Source organism: Pseudovirgaria hyperparasitica (assembly GCF_010093815.1).
Source record: "Pseudovirgaria hyperparasitica strain CBS 121739 unplaced genomic scaffold EJ05scaffold_1, whole genome shotgun sequence".
Lineage (NCBI taxonomy): Eukaryota > Fungi > Ascomycota > Dothideomycetes > Acrospermales > Acrospermaceae > Pseudovirgaria > Pseudovirgaria hyperparasitica.
In genome coordinates this window covers 913247-927218 of record NW_022985549.1, presented here as the reverse complement: position 1 = coordinate 927218, position 13972 = coordinate 913247, and the positions used below count along the sequence as shown (strand labels likewise).

Below are 13972 nucleotides of genomic sequence, written 5' to 3'. Positions count from 1 at the left end.
GCTAGTCGCACGCCATATATAACAGCCTGTGAAGCACCGGAGACATAAACATTCGACGATAATTATCAAATATAGAGAACACAATTGGATTTCCATCTTCTGCATAGAACAAAACAACAACATAACGCAAAACACCACCATAAAAAAACCCCACTGTCCATCTCATCATCACGAACACACACACCATGGCATCCAAATTCGACGTCGCAACAGCGCGTAAAGCCTTCCCCGCACTCGCGCAGCAACAAGTCTACATGGACAACGCCGGCGGCACACAAACCCTCTCCAGCGTGGCCGACTCAATCCACACATATCTCCTCTCGACGAACGTGCAGCTAGGCGCTACATACCCAGTCTCAGCAACAAGCACCCGTCAGTACAACGAGGGCTACGCCGCGGCAGCAGGGTATATCAATGCAGATGTCAACGAAGTCGGTACGTATATACATACACACACACGTGACACATTCATATACACAATGCCCAAAAGCCATGCTCAGCATGCCCGGGACATCGCGGATGAAACTTGATTTGACGGTATGTAGTGCTCGGCGGCGCGACAACCCAGCTCTTCGCCAACCTCGCCACATCGCTGTACTCGTTCTTCTCGCCCGGCGACGAGATCATCCTGTCGCTGCTCGACCACGAGGCAAACATCGGCGCCTGGGTGCGCATGGCAGCACTCCTCAAGCTAAGCATTGTATGGTGGAAAGGCTCGTACGACACGTCCAAGTACAACCCGGTACACGCCCCCGATAACCTGATTCCGCTCCTCACGCCCAGAACGAAATTTGTTGCGTGCACGCATACGAGTAACATCCTGGGCAGCATCCACGACATTGCTGCCCTGAGCAAGACAATCAAAACGCATGCGCCGGGTGCGCTGTTCTGTGTCGATGGCGTGGCGTATGCGCCGCATCGAGCCGTGGATGTTAAGGCGCTGGGCGTGGACTTTTATTGTTTTTCATGGTACAAAGTATATGGGCCACATATCTCCATGTTGTACGCGAGCAGCGCGGCGCAGAAATACATGACATCCCAAGGGCACTACTTCAAAGGTGCACCAGAAACACAATCGCTTGACACCAAGCTTGGGCACGCAGGCAGCTCATACGAGCTGGTAGCTAGCATACCACACATCGTCTCGTATCTGAGTCCAGCCAAGGAGACGTGGGATGCGATAGCTGCACACGAGGAAGAATTGACGAAGCCAATCATAGAATTTTTGGAGAAGGATAAGAGAGTGCAGATCGTGGGCCAGCCAGTGGCGGATAAAGAGCTGCGGGTACCGGTCATTAGCTTTTGGGTGGAGGGGTGGAAGAGCGAGGATGTTGTGCTGGAGGTAGAGAAGAGGAGTGCGTATGGGTTTCGGTGGGGGCATATGTATACGCATCGCTTGGTGGAGGGTCTGTGGGGCAAGGGAGATGATGGGGCAGTGAGAATAAGTCTGGTGCATTATAACACTTGTAAGTCTTCTGGTTCGAAATTGGGCCTCCTGTGTTTGCTGACTGAGTACCCGTGTAGTGGAGGAGGTTCAGGGTCTTCTGAAGGTTCTGGGTGAGGTTCTCAAGGCGTAGGCCCGTGCTTTCTATAGACTGGCCGTCTTGGTAGGCCCTTGGCCGCGCGTCTTGCATGCTAGGTATAGATTAAGTCGCGCAAAACAAGGACGTCCTCAACAATGGAGTGTATGCCTTGTCGATGCCGCTGTGCCGCCGCCGTGTTTGGTGGAACCAAGCTTTTCTGCTCGGGTACTATCTCTAGTGCAGAAGTAGAGAAAGCTTAGACAAACACCCGTGAATTGACCCGTTGATCGAAGTTTATCGCGCGTGTAGGCGAATTCTGGTGACATATCATGAGGGTTTTCCACGGTTCCGCATCATGGCTCTGTAATTTGCAATAATGTCCTTTCGAGCCTCTCCTAGCTCCTCTCTCCGTCTGAGACTGCCTGCGGCGTTCGGGACGTCGTCTACGTGTACCTTTGCCCCATTGCGGACCTTGAACTTCTCCTTCGGAACGGCGGAGAACTCAGGTGGAGCCTGCACGACATCGTGGAGACCTTTCGGCTTCTCTCTCTTGTCCTTGAGAGCGGCCCAGGGATCATCGTCTCCGTCGTCCTGCTCTCCGACCATTTTTCGCCTCTTGCCTCGCTTGCTTTGTGGTAGCTCGATCTTGTTCTCTGCTAGCAGTGCTTTCAGATTTTCCTCCTCTTCCTCTAGCTGCTCAAGCTCCTCCTCTTCCTTTTCCTTGATCTCAGCCTCCTCTTTGCGCCACACAGCTTGGATCCTCCGCAGTCTCTTGTCGTGCTTGGTCAGGTGCTCCTTCACTCCAGGCAGTTTTTTGCCTTTGCTAACAAGGCCTGATATTGGCAGGGCTTGGTCGACCCTCGCGGAATATTCTGACATGCGCTCTCCGGGGAGCATCTTTGGTATAGCAGGCTTCTCATCGATTTCAGCGTCACGTTTCCGTTTTTGAGCTTTGGCAGGAGCACCATCGTCCAGGCCGTTTCGTGGGGCCTTTCCATTCTTGTATGACATTAATCGGGCAAAAGCTTTAGGCGTGTCATCGTGGCCATAGTCGGATGTGGGCGCAGAGCTTTTCTTTCCTTTCCGCCTCTTTGAGTTGAAATTATCACTTAGTTTCGCGGCAGATTTGTTTGTGGGAAGAGGCTTGGCAACGACGTTTGGAGGCAGATCATAGCTGTGGGGAAAGAGGTGAGCAGTGGATGGCAGAGCAGATAGAATGAAACATACATGGAGTTGTCAGCCTTCTTGGCCCTTGTGTGTTTGTGTGGCATCGTCACGTAGTGGGTGTGCAGCAGTAGCAGTAACTTCTGTCGCGCGTAATAGTTACTGGCATGAGGTCGAGACTTTTTTTAGCGGTAAGTGGGTGCTGTTGCGTATATGTCATCATGAACTGCGCCAGTCCAGGCACGATGCAGCCGCGTGCCCACGTAACACGTGGGCGGAAGAAGCAAAAGCAACAGACGCGCCGCCCAATGCCCATGCATCACATTCACATCACACTGTTGACATACTACTGAATAAGTGCACACAGATGATTACCTACTCAGCGTGTTGAACCATAACTCCCTCAGGCATGTGAGATGGAAATGCAGCAGCTGACAGACGCCCGAGGCCCGTAGTTGCGGTAGTCAAGACACGGGGACATGAAACGTGCTGTCTGTCTGCTGCCTTAGTGGGGCGACAAAGCAGTCAACAGAGTGGAGGCGGGCGTGGAGGCATGACTGGCCCTGCTTGCAGCTTGTAATAGACTGGCCAAGCATACAGCGACAACGACAACGAGTACATATTTCTGTTAACGACAGATCTACAGATGGCTGAGCGGAATGTCATTAGAGCAGAACTAAACAACGGGATATATCACTACCCTGCCTGAAGCAGGTGAATGCGCCATCTAAACCTACTTTAGTAGCTCGCGCTCGCCTGGTCCCTGGCCCGCGTGCCTTAACAGCCGGCTTCTTAGCTAAGCTGAAGGAGGCAACATACAGGACGCTTTGGCACCAACACGCCCGTAAAAGACTGGTTGAGACGCAGCGCCGCTTGGGGCCAGACGTCCAGATACCCACTGCCCTGTCGCTGAACAGTGTCACTTACTATTCATGTATGTAGTCTGTGCTAAAGTTGGTTGTAGTATGCTGCCCTGCAGCAGTGTGCAGTGTGCAGTGTGTAGTGAGCAGTGTGCAGCGGCTGCAGCCTTCTCCCTGCTTTGTATTATACTTCGTGCCGCGTCCCATCCCTCCCAACAATCTTCTTTTCTCTCCCTCCGTCCCTTGCATAAAAGTAATTTGATATTGCTCCTCCACCTCGTTCTGCATACTTCCTTACCGTCCTCATATTCCACCCCATCTCTTAGCATCGGCACTGGGCAGGCCCTGCGTCGTTCATTTCTTATCGATTGGAAGGCTCCGCCCGTCAAGCCACCGCGGTCCGCTTCAGGAAAGAGCTTGGCATAGAGCGACGACGATATCAACCAAACAGAACAGAACAGAACTGAACTGAACTGACCCTTTTATCCACTATCTTTTCTTTGCCTCACCTATCTGCCCTGTTCAGACATCCTATCATTTCCTGTAGCTCTATTTGTCCGTATATATACCCTTCGACCCCCTGATCTGGCCACATTCGACATCGGACATATCTCCGAGTTTTTCCCGATCCTGTTCCGGTAGACATCATGGCTAGCAGACCTTCTCGTACCGACTCGCTCGCAACGCTCGTCAGTCCTTCTGCATCACCAGTTCCTACATTCAGCCCATACAAAGACGACCGTGACGATACCGAATTTCCGCTTCTCGACCAGACTTCAGCATCCGACGAGGAGCATGGACCCTATGACACTGCTCCAACTCCCACTAACAGGTGCTCGCGGTTCATCATGACACTTCGTCAGCGTTTTCGACGCCCAAAGCGCATAGCGCTCAGTGAATCAGACCGGCCAAAAGCTTCACGGAAATGCGTGTGGTGTAGACGTATCTGCATAGGCATACCGGTCTTGGTCCTGATGACCCTGTCAGTATTAAATCTATGGCCACGCTTGTTACTGTACTGACGTTTGCATAGGGGCCTTATACATATGATTGAAGTGGCCTTGGGATTCGGCTCGGCTTTGTTCGAGTACGAGTTCGACGACTTTCTTCCCGACTATGGACGGCCGGGCCATATCGGGGAGGGCCTGGCCGAGTATCCGACGGACTTCACACAGAACGTGCTTCCGATTCCATGTCACTCCCACAACGACTACTGGCGTCGCGTGCCGCTATTCCAGGCCCTTCATTATGGCTGCACAGGCGTTGAAGCCGATGTATGGCTGTTTGACAATGAGCTGTTCGTTGGCCACAACACTGCCTCACTGACGAAGAAGCGCACCTTTCGCAGTTTGTACGTTGATCCTCTGCTGGACATTCTCGATCGTCAAAATCCTACCACTGAATTCGCAAATGCAACGCATCAGGGCGTTTTCGATGCAGATCCTGACCAGACCCTGGTTCTATTGGTCGATTTCAAGAACAACGGTGCCGATATCTGGCCACATGTCTACTCACAGCTGGAGCCTCTACGATCAAAAGGCTATCTCTCGTACTGGGATGGCAGCGTCAAGCACGAGAGAGCAATCACAGTGGTAGCCACAGGGAATGCGCCATTCGATCTGGTTGTGGCCAATTCTACGCGCGACATCTTCTTTGATGCACCTCTCGAGTCCTTCTACGAGACTCCTGACGAGGCAGCAACAAGACTCGAAGCTCGCGGACAAGGACACAATGGAGTTTCTGAGGGCACGGACTTTGACGAATCGAACTCGTACTATGCAAGTGTCTCTTTTGGATCTGCCATGGGCATCCTCTGGGGCGGACAGCTCTCCGCCAAGCAGATGAACATCATTCGAGGACAAGTCCAAGGCGCACAACGACGCGGGCTCAAGGTCAGGTACTGGGACACACCGACTTGGCCTGTAGGTTATCGCAATCATATCTGGGACGTGCTTATCAAGGAGCGTGTTGATTACCTCAACGTCGATGATCTCAAGGGAGCTGCGACAAGAGATTGGTCGGCATGAGAACATGACTGCCTGAGTGCATTAAATAGATTTCTTTTTTTGGGCCGCATTCCATCGATACCATTCTTATCTTCTGGCGTTCGAGGAGAGCTTAGACGTGATCATACCCAGTGAGTATATAGACGTGAGGAATCATATAGATTGTTCTGCGAACTTTGCGTGTGGCCTTGATGCCTGATCCCTTCGCCGATCGCCAGCCTCCAAGATCATCCGATGGATACTTCATGTAGTCAACGCTGACAAAGCAAGCGTCGTCGAAGCTTCGACCTCCAAACAGCCGTTCTGTTTCAAGTGCCAGCATGATCCTCTACTTTCCGTCAGATTTTCCCCGTGACGAAAGAAAGTCGGCAAATGGCGCCATACTCGCCACGAATCCATGTTCTCTTCTATTAGACTGTTGCACGGTTGAAGATTCATCTACACATGGATGCTTCTCTTAGGCTCCTTACACATACTAGGTGAACTCTTCGTGGTACTAGGACTTGGCTCTCGAGGTCACGACCGCGCACAAGTGATGATACGACAGCTCTGGTTCATCATATTAGCATGGCTAACTCCTACCCATCTGCAAATGGGCATTTGTGCTTATCAGTAATGATAGTGCTTGATGGCATCAACATAGTCGGTGAGAATGGCGTGCTACAACAAGGGCCTAACGTAATCGCCCGTCGGCATTCACTCGTGTATGGACGTACACAAGTACTTCTGCTGTTCTGTTAACAGCTGTACTACTTCTACATAATACTTAGTATAAAGCTTCCTTCTTTGGCTTTCTTCCTACAACTTTAGAAGCTTCTTACTTATCATACTCATATCCTTCATCATGGCCCCGACACTCGAATTCGACGATGCAGACACGTTGCCAGTATTTGATATCAAGACTCCTATCAAACAGGCACCCCCAATCACCTCATCAGACATATCCATACACACCGATTTACTCACCGACTCGTCCATCCAGGACTCGGACACCCATCCAGCCTTGGACCCCGACGACGACTTCATCAACACCGACACCGACATCACCAACACCACCACCAACACCAACCTCCTCCCCTCCCCCTACCACGTCCTCCACCACTCCGCCGCGCCCACCGCCTTCGACCCACTCCGCTTCGACGCCGCCGCCTCCATCCAACTCACCCCCTCCACCCCCTCAACACCCCTCTCCCCCTACCTCATCTCCTCCCCCTACAACCACCCCCTCCACCTCCTCGACCTCCGCACCCTAGACCTCCAATGCGCCCTCTTCGCCCGCGCCCTCACCACCCTCCGTCCCACCCGCCCAGACTACGCCACCGCACCCTACGGCGCCTCTCTCAACTTCCACGACGTTCTCGCCACGCTGCGCCGTCTCTGTGCTGATGCTACCCCAGCAGGCCACGTGTGGACGACGCAAGCGTTCTATCTCGTGGTGTTTCGGTCGCGGCTGCGTGAGGTCGTGGACGAGGATTTCTTGTACGAGGTCGATGCGATGAGTCATCGGGAGGCGACAAGGAGTGGTGGGTTGCTGAAGTATTGGTTTGGGAAGCCGGATGCGGAGAGGCGGAATCTTGCGACTTGTGAGTTTTTGCCGCATTGTTTCTTTGTTGTCCTCAGTCGACTGGCGGATGGGAGTGTCGGGCAGGAGAGAGATGTAGATGTGGATCTGTGTGTGTATGTTCTAACAGGTGCACAGGTCTCTGGCGTAATCGCGAGGACGCGCGACTCGGTGGACGCGGGCCGTGGCATGCCAAGGCGCGCCGTGCGGGGCGTGACTTGTATGAGATGATCGAGTTTGAGACGTACTCGTTTGTGGTTGGCGATGGGGCGGAGGAGTGGCGCATCGAGGAGTATCAGGACTGAGCTTGTTACCTTGATAGATGGTAGAGGAAGGCTCACGGGTTGAGCAGACGGTTCAGTGGCATGCTCGGACGGAACGGAAGCATAGGTGGGCTGACGAATGAGTGATGCTCTCGACGACTTTGCGTCCCGGCATGCACTTTTACAGAGCAGCTTCATCTTCTTCTTCAACATCCTCATCTCCAGATTCATCTTGATCTTCAGCGACGGCGTTGGCGGCGTATGCTAGAACACATCCAGCATCAACATCAGAACATATCAAATCAAATCAAAAACATTCCCACCCTATCTATCATCCTCGCTTCTGCGCTAACACAGCCTTCATACCTATCTCCCCTCGTTCGCCTCTACTCCTCGAAAACCTGTTCGCCGTCCCTCCCAACACTTCAAGCCCGAGCACATCCCCCACTCCCTTCAACAACCCCCTCCAATACAACCACGCCAGCCACGCACCTAGATACACTACCCACAACGCCAGGAAGAGATTTAAATGTACTAGCGCCCATGGCGCGGCGGGGAGGTGTGTGCTGTGTGGAGGGTGGGATGGCCATGGGTTTGCTGTTGCGGGTTGGTGTGGTGGATGGTCGTTGTGGTGGTTGTAGTGGTTGTGGTGGTGGTAGTCGCTCAGGATAGCTGCGAGGGCGAGGGCGAGGGGCGGCATGTTATGTTGCGAAGAGAACAGAGTTGGGTGGGTGGTGGAGCGAGGCGATGAGATGTTACAGATACAGGAGAGTTGCGGAATGATGGCGGGTTTCTGGAGTGAGCGTGACCCACGGGGTGTGTGTGTGTGATTTGGTCCAAGAGGAGGATTAATCACAAGAGTACTTGTGTGTTTGTTTTTGATGTTCTGGCCGAGAGGAACTGCTGGGCAAGATCCGGATGCGAACTTCGTATGCTGATACGATGTGATGCGATGCGGTATCACACTGCGGAAGGTGTCGGAGATGCGTATTCGGGGCGCTGCGGAGTGTGAATACGATAGCTGGCGATGACTGAATTGATTCCCGTGTCGACTGAAGATGTCATATGCTGTCTGTAGTTACAAGCAAATCCAAGAATATACTCGCAAGACACAAATAAAAAACAGAGAGAAGTCTAAAAAACTGTGAGACTAGGAAGTCGCAGCGGATGTGTATATGTATACAGAAGACATCAGCGTCAGCATACACAAACCACAGCCACACCCATGATCTGCTAGACCCCAAAAGGAAAAAAAGCGTGTATTACAGGCTTCCACGCATACCTGCAGTGTGGACCCTACTTCGCACCGAATATGTGGCAGAGTAGTTATTTCCCGGTTTACTTGAAAATGGAGGACCTGTAGGATGCGGGATTCCGATTGACCTGGCTTTGGTTGGGTGGAAGTGGAGGAATGGGTCGACACTGGGCTTACACTATGCGCTATCTAAGTTGGAGAGCCTATACCAGAACGGCACATACGTAAGCTTACATGCTTCTGAGGGGCTATGTCGGGCCAAAACGATGCGGCCGTCACGAGGCTGAGGCCTACATGCGTTTCACTGGTGCGCTAAGGAATTGACACCTTGTATATTCGTCTAGTCGATTGTGTTGGTATTACTGGTAGTGAGACAAATGCAAGATTTGAGGTGTTCTATAGTCTGACTAGAGGTGTAATTATCGTATGTGTGCGTATGTCGTTCGCGTCCCTCGGATAGGGGAGAGGGGCTTGCAGCTATTGGGCTCGTCTATCATGCTTTGTTGCGATGGCGAGACATTTCAGATGAGCTCATTTGCAGACATCTTGAAGCTGTCTCCTGATCTTGATGTCCAACTGTAATAACATCTATAAGGGACGTTCTGTAAAGTAGATTGCTCGAATTTGGGAATGATGTACACTTTCTGACTTTGATTGTCTGTCTGGCTGTGGAATTCGACATGTATTGACCTAGAGGTTCGTGGTAAGTCAGGCCATTTTATTTTAATATGCACGCCGGGATGCGGCAAGATCGGACCGTGGTTCCCCTTGGCAACAGGTGTGGTTGTAACCACTACTCAAGCCTCATCGTAATGCATGTCGCCCTGAACTCTTATTGTATATGCGTCTACATCGCTGCGATAAAGTCTTTCAAAGTGTTGATAGACTCTCAACCGCATTGAGTATTACGACAAAACTACGTACTCACCTCAGGGATGCTCGTCATCTTTCTCCTTAGAGCGAGGCATTGGGAAGCTCCTTTGCTTGAGGGATATTCTCGTCCCGCTCCGATGCAACTCTGTGAAACAGCTTCTGCGCTGGTGAACGCGATTCTGTTTATTCCAACGATCCATGCTGCTTTGAATCGTCATTCTTGCTTCCATGCCATCCACTCATCCTCAAGATGCTCTTTCAATTTGGCAAACTTCTCCTTAAAGTTTCGACCACATCGCCAGCAAATTAAGTCGTTCCTCAAGTACTTTTCGTCCTGCATTTTCTTCCGTTCATCATCTTCATTCAAAGGGAAAGCGTCCACGGAAACTAAGAAATCTGTGTTGAAGCTGTTGTAGTGCTTCCTATGTTTCAAACATTCGGAATGCATGTCTCGAGAAAGTACATGTACGTGCAAATGGTTCATGGACGGATGCGCGTGGATGCCATCTTTGACATCCTGCGACCAGTCACGACCGGATGGAAAAGTCGACGGCGAGGGTGGATCATCGGCGTCCAACGATGCATCCACAGCATCATTGTATGCTTTCGACGTGGCTGAATCACGTCCATACTTGCGCTTCAGCTCTGAAGCTACTAGCTCCTTTGCACGTGCGACCTCTTTCTTGAGTGTAGCTCGCAGGCCCGGGTTTTCAAGAGCAACTATCGGATGGACCATCTGAAATTTCGGGTCGCGCGGTAGTATGAGCAGATGGACGGTTGCTTTTGGATAGAGATCGTTGATACAGACGACTTCTTCATTGTAGTAGACGACACGCGATGGAGGAAAGGTGTCTGGGCTTTCTATATATGCCCCAAGGCCATCCCGACGGGAAAATATCTTCGAGGTTTGAGTTTTTCGTTGAGATCCCTGATTTCCTGGGCTAGGTTTGGCTTGTTTTGCCTTGGGTGCCATCAGTTCCGCAACTGCCAGTACTTAGCAGTGTATCTTTGCGCCAGTGGGCTGCGTACAAGCATTCGAAATTGAACGTTTGTTGTTTGTGTTCGGAGATAGCTCAGCAGGAACCTCGGTGCCAGCCATTTCGTCAGCTGCGATCGGATCTGTGAGGCTTCCGGCCATTATTGCGGAAGTTTTCGGATGAATATGCCTGGCATGATGATGAGGTTGCAGCGTCTTGTCTCTCGTAGGGCTGAGGTGTCCACAGTGGGGCTTCCGGTTCCCCGGGAGTCGGACGCCTTTCCCGCGCTGTCAACTTCTCGCTTCAGCATCTCGAGTTCCTCCTGCATTGACATTCTCTAGATCTTTAACATTGGATTGAAGCCTGAAAAACTCGGGGCATGCATCAGTCTGCTACGTTCTGAGCTTGCCTTAGCGCTATCATGAGTCTCCACACGCCGTGGTGCTCGACTTGGTAGATTCAGTAAAAGCTTGGGATGAATTCTCGACTATGAACCATTCGAGTTCGAACTCCAGAGCTACGGCCAGCAGGATCGAAGGTGATTACTCTAAGGCTGTGTGGATGAAGGCCTTTCGGAAACCTTCATTGCGTCGCCTCATGAAGACTCTTGTCAAGGATTACAGAGTACGAGTGGGACATTAGGCAGTCCACGAATTCGAAACTATCTCGTAATTGGCATCACCTATTGAGAGCGACTCATCACATTTTCCTTGATTACTTATGAACATTCTATCTATAGAACGTCCTTTGTACGTTGCACCCGGATTCTCATTCGTGCCAAATTCTGCAGTTCGATCTTGCGCCGCATACGCCCTTGCCATGCTACGGCGCAGTGCTTGAGTTGATCAGATTTTATGGAAACACAGCTCGAGATAAGGGCTTCTCTGTGTTCTCTTGACACAAGCTTCATGGTTTGTCGACGACAAGCGGTAAGAATGATTCCGAGGACCATTACTCGATCCTACTCTGCTTTCGTGGCAGGTGGCTGTGGTTCTTTCGACAAGATCTAAGCCGACACTGAGCATTATTTCTTGGGAAATTCCATTCGGGAAATATCTTTCCGCATAAGCTGCGGCGCAAGACCGATACCTGACCTATTATTATCGCAACATACACCCTGATTAACTTGGCGATACTCAGCTATATGTGATTAGAAACCTCTGGAGGTCTGCACAGTATGCATAAAAGCACAAACTTTGTGCTGTATAGATCTCCTCGTTTCTTTTCTTCTTTCATCATCAAGCTCATCTGAAACATTCATCACTCATACCTTCTTGGTTTTATAACACCTGGTATTCTCTATATCTCTTGGCGCTTCCTATATACCTCCTAGTTCATTTCTTTTCCTCAGTAAATATGAAGGCTTACACTACTTTTGCCATTGTCTCATCAGCTGTCGCCGCCGCCGCAGCTCCACTCAATGCCGCCAAACGATGGGCACCCTCAGTCCGCATTAGCCTTGGGGATAGCGCCACCGCCATTCAGAGAGAGGTATCTTTGGATGGAACTCCTTTCATTGTCCCCGGTTCGGGAGATGAGCGTGCTGTCACGGTGATCAGCATTGTCGACGATAATGGTAACGCGGATTCAACTTGTTCGGCTTTCGATGACGAAGGCAACTTCATTCGAGGTACCAATTCAAGGGATCTCTTCTTTGCTGGTAGCAATCTCGACCTTGATCGACGCACTCAGGTGTTTGCCGTCGTATGTGCCGATGCTCAAAGTTTCCCGCGAAGTCCTGGCCGGAACCCCAATGCTACCGGCAACAACGATAACACTGGAGGACAAGACAACGCCAACCCCTCTACTCCTACTCCATCTCCCCCTGTGCCAGACCAACGTGGCGAAGAAGACTTCAAGTGGATATCCGTCGGCCTTGAGGATGACGAAGATACCTTTGTTGTTAGGATGGCCGTTCTGAACGAGGTCACTGACATCTCCAGCTTTCTCCCGAACGGCAAGATCTTATTCCGAGCGGAGGTGTTCAACTCAAATGCCCATTCAGGTGCCGTTTGCGACACCTTCGCCGATAAGGCAGGCACTCAGAATCTGAACAAGCCATTCGGTGTCAATAATAGCGGTCTTGCTACCGGGGCCACTTCGATCGGTGTCAATGTGCAGTCGATCATCTGCCGTGTCCCATGATAAATGTACAATATCTGTTTCCTATAACTTTGACTCTTTCACAGGCGTTCCTTGTACGATCCTTTACATAATTGCTTACCACAATATACTCAATACTCTTCGTAATGATTACCTCACACAATACAATGGTGAAGGTGCAATCGTTCATGTGCCACATCCATTCCGCCCTGGCTGTCTGTGAGGTACCGCTGATATGACATAGGCAGCTACCTCCACCTTCTGCAGCACGTCCCCCTTACGTGTACATTGTACGCAAGGCGTTGAGTTTGTACACCTAGGTGATTCAATTCTACGATGGCTTTGAAGATAATCTGCAGTAGAGCGATACCACACAATGCAGAACGAACACAGGGATATTAGACCTGGTGACACGAACCAGGACGAGCTTGGTCTGGATTTATCTGTACGATGCTAATAACATCCCTTCCAACAGGTTCATTCCAATGAAAGCATAGTGTGGACCTATCCCTTCACGCCCGCACTTCTGCGTTGCGCGGCTCGTGCCTGAAACAAAGGGTTAATTCAGGATTTTACAAAGTAAGGTAGTCAAATTAAGTAAGGTAGTCAAATGATCTTGCTTGCGCCGCAACAGATTGATGAACCATGCCCCATGCTGAATCGATCGTGTTGTGTGCAATTTCGGGAGCTTGAAACACGGGCTTTGATTAGTGAAAGGCTGTAAACCTGGCGGGATATCCGCTGCAGGCTCGCGGTGTTGGCTGAAGCTCCGAGTGAACTAGCGTATATTTACTACACGACCCAACCACCTCACCTTTTATCTCGAGGTCCATTTTCTACAAATCCTTATATCTTCCAGCTATCCGAGCTTTAGAATCACTTTCAAATCGCTCAATTCGACAATCTAGATAACCACACGCCCAGTATGACCCGTCTACTTGCCCTTTTCACTGTCGCAATCGCTGCCATTTTGGGCGCCGTCGTGGCTCAACCATATCCGGAGAAAGGTGACGCCTGGCGCATTCGCCTAGTTGTTCTGTGAGCATACCTTAAGCTTCCCAAGAGCGCTAAGATTTCCTAATATCAATATCAAATAGGTCACCGGAGGGTTCTGAGCTCAATGGCGCCTATCTTCGTGAGAACAATGAAAAACCAGGATACGTGGGTTTTATGTCCCAGTTTGACGCTTTCTTTTGCTCATAGAAAGATGTATAGTACCTTGCGTGCAGTAAGGATCATTCCACGACCAACCTCGGCCATGACTTCGTCACGCTTCGCTCCGAGTGGGGCGAAGACCACAAGACCATCTGGAACACCGCCATGGACAAGTGCCTCAAGGACGATGTCAGCGAAGTCTCCACATATGGCTGGACTTTCGTTGATCCCT

At 51.0% G+C, this 13972-nt stretch overlaps 7 protein-coding genes across 7 annotated transcripts; 4 read left to right on the top strand and 3 right to left on the bottom strand.

The window, feature by feature from the left end:
- Positions 1-104: 104 nt before the first annotated feature.
- Positions 105-1714, top strand: EJ05DRAFT_10440 (PLP-dependent transferase). Its single transcript, XM_033738960.1, has 3 exons — positions 105-435; positions 546-1466; positions 1525-1714. The coding sequence occupies exons 1-3, from the start codon at positions 186-188 to the stop codon at positions 1575-1577; spliced, it is 1224 nt and encodes a 407-aa protein (XP_033605166.1). The 5' UTR covers positions 105-185; the 3' UTR covers positions 1578-1714.
- Positions 1715-1850: 136 nt separating this feature from the next.
- Positions 1851-2794, bottom strand: EJ05DRAFT_495579 (uncharacterized protein; the record flags this gene model as incomplete). Its single annotated transcript, XM_033746267.1, has 2 exons — positions 1851-2697; positions 2751-2794. 2 exons carry the CDS (start codon positions 2792-2794, stop codon positions 1851-1853), a joined length of 891 nt encoding a protein of 296 aa, XP_033605165.1.
- A 1241-nt stretch (positions 2795-4035) lies between these two features.
- On the top strand, positions 4036-5788 carry EJ05DRAFT_10330 (uncharacterized protein). The gene is made up of 2 exons (XM_033738955.1): positions 4036-4529; positions 4581-5788. Exons 1-2 carry the CDS (start codon positions 4195-4197, stop codon positions 5572-5574), a joined length of 1329 nt encoding a protein of 442 aa, XP_033605164.1. The 5' UTR covers positions 4036-4194; the 3' UTR covers positions 5575-5788.
- Positions 5789-6397: 609 nt separating this feature from the next.
- Positions 6398-7419, top strand: EJ05DRAFT_481610 (uncharacterized protein; the record flags this gene model as incomplete). The annotated part of the gene is made up of 2 exons (XM_033745088.1): positions 6398-7136; positions 7253-7419. The coding sequence occupies 2 exons, from the start codon at positions 6398-6400 to the stop codon at positions 7417-7419; spliced, it is 906 nt and encodes a 301-aa protein (XP_033605163.1).
- Positions 7420-7451: 32 nt separating this feature from the next.
- Positions 7452-9098, bottom strand: EJ05DRAFT_10242 (uncharacterized protein). The gene is made up of 4 exons (XM_033738946.1): positions 8867-9098; positions 8660-8760; positions 7744-8445; positions 7452-7641 (listed from the first exon to the last, which is right to left on the bottom strand). Coding segments are annotated over exons 1-4 (888 nt in total). The 5' UTR covers positions 8869-9098; the 3' UTR covers positions 7452-7558.
- Positions 9099-9635: 537 nt separating this feature from the next.
- On the bottom strand, positions 9636-10881 carry EJ05DRAFT_10184 (HIT-like protein). The gene is made up of 2 exons (XM_033738942.1): positions 10535-10881; positions 9636-10489 (listed from the first exon to the last, which is right to left on the bottom strand). The coding sequence occupies exons 1-2, from the start codon at positions 10641-10643 to the stop codon at positions 9720-9722; spliced, it is 879 nt and encodes a 292-aa protein (XP_033605161.1). The 5' UTR covers positions 10644-10881; the 3' UTR covers positions 9636-9719.
- Positions 10882-11570: 689 nt separating this feature from the next.
- EJ05DRAFT_10182 (uncharacterized protein) lies at positions 11571-12739 on the top strand. Its single transcript, XM_033738941.1, has one exon. The coding sequence runs from the start codon at positions 11839-11841 to the stop codon at positions 12625-12627; it is 789 nt and encodes a 262-aa protein (XP_033605160.1). The 5' UTR covers positions 11571-11838; the 3' UTR covers positions 12628-12739.
- The last annotated feature ends 1233 nt before the right edge of the window (positions 12740-13972 follow it).

Bases quoted from the DNA above. Each gene is read 5' to 3' on its own strand.
- EJ05DRAFT_10330 (XM_033738955.1), top strand. From the start codon at position 4,195: ATGGCTAGCAGACCTTCTCGTACCGACTCGCTCGCAACGCTCGTCAGT. The intron at 4,530-4,580 runs GTCAGTATTAAA...ACGTTTGCATAG, and splicing joins GTCTTGGTCCTGATGACCCT to GGGCCTTATACATATGATTG.
- EJ05DRAFT_10440 (XM_033738960.1), top strand. From the start codon at position 186: ATGGCATCCAAATTCGACGTCGCAACAGCGCGTAAAGCCTTCCCCGCA. The intron at 436-545 runs GTACGTATATAC...GACGGTATGTAG, and splicing joins TGCAGATGTCAACGAAGTCG to TGCTCGGCGGCGCGACAACC. The intron at 1,467-1,524 runs GTAAGTCTTCTG...GTACCCGTGTAG, and splicing joins TCTGGTGCATTATAACACTT to TGGAGGAGGTTCAGGGTCTT.
- EJ05DRAFT_10242 (XM_033738946.1), bottom strand. The intron at 8,446-8,659 runs GTATGCGTGGAA...AACTACAGACAG, and splicing joins AAGTAGGGTCCACACTGCAG to CATATGACATCTTCAGTCGA. The intron at 7,642-7,743 runs GTATGAAGGCTG...GATGTGTTCTAG, and splicing joins AGGCGAACGAGGGGAGATAG to CATACGCCGCCAACGCCGTC.
- EJ05DRAFT_10184 (XM_033738942.1), bottom strand. From the start codon at position 10,643: ATGGCCGGAAGCCTCACAGATCCGATCGCAGCTGACGAAATGGCTGGC. The intron at 10,490-10,534 runs GTACGCAGCCCA...AAGTACTGGCAG, and splicing joins ACGTTCAATTTCGAATGCTT to TTGCGGAACTGATGGCACCC.
- EJ05DRAFT_10182 (XM_033738941.1), top strand. From the start codon at position 11,839: ATGAAGGCTTACACTACTTTTGCCATTGTCTCATCAGCTGTCGCCGCC.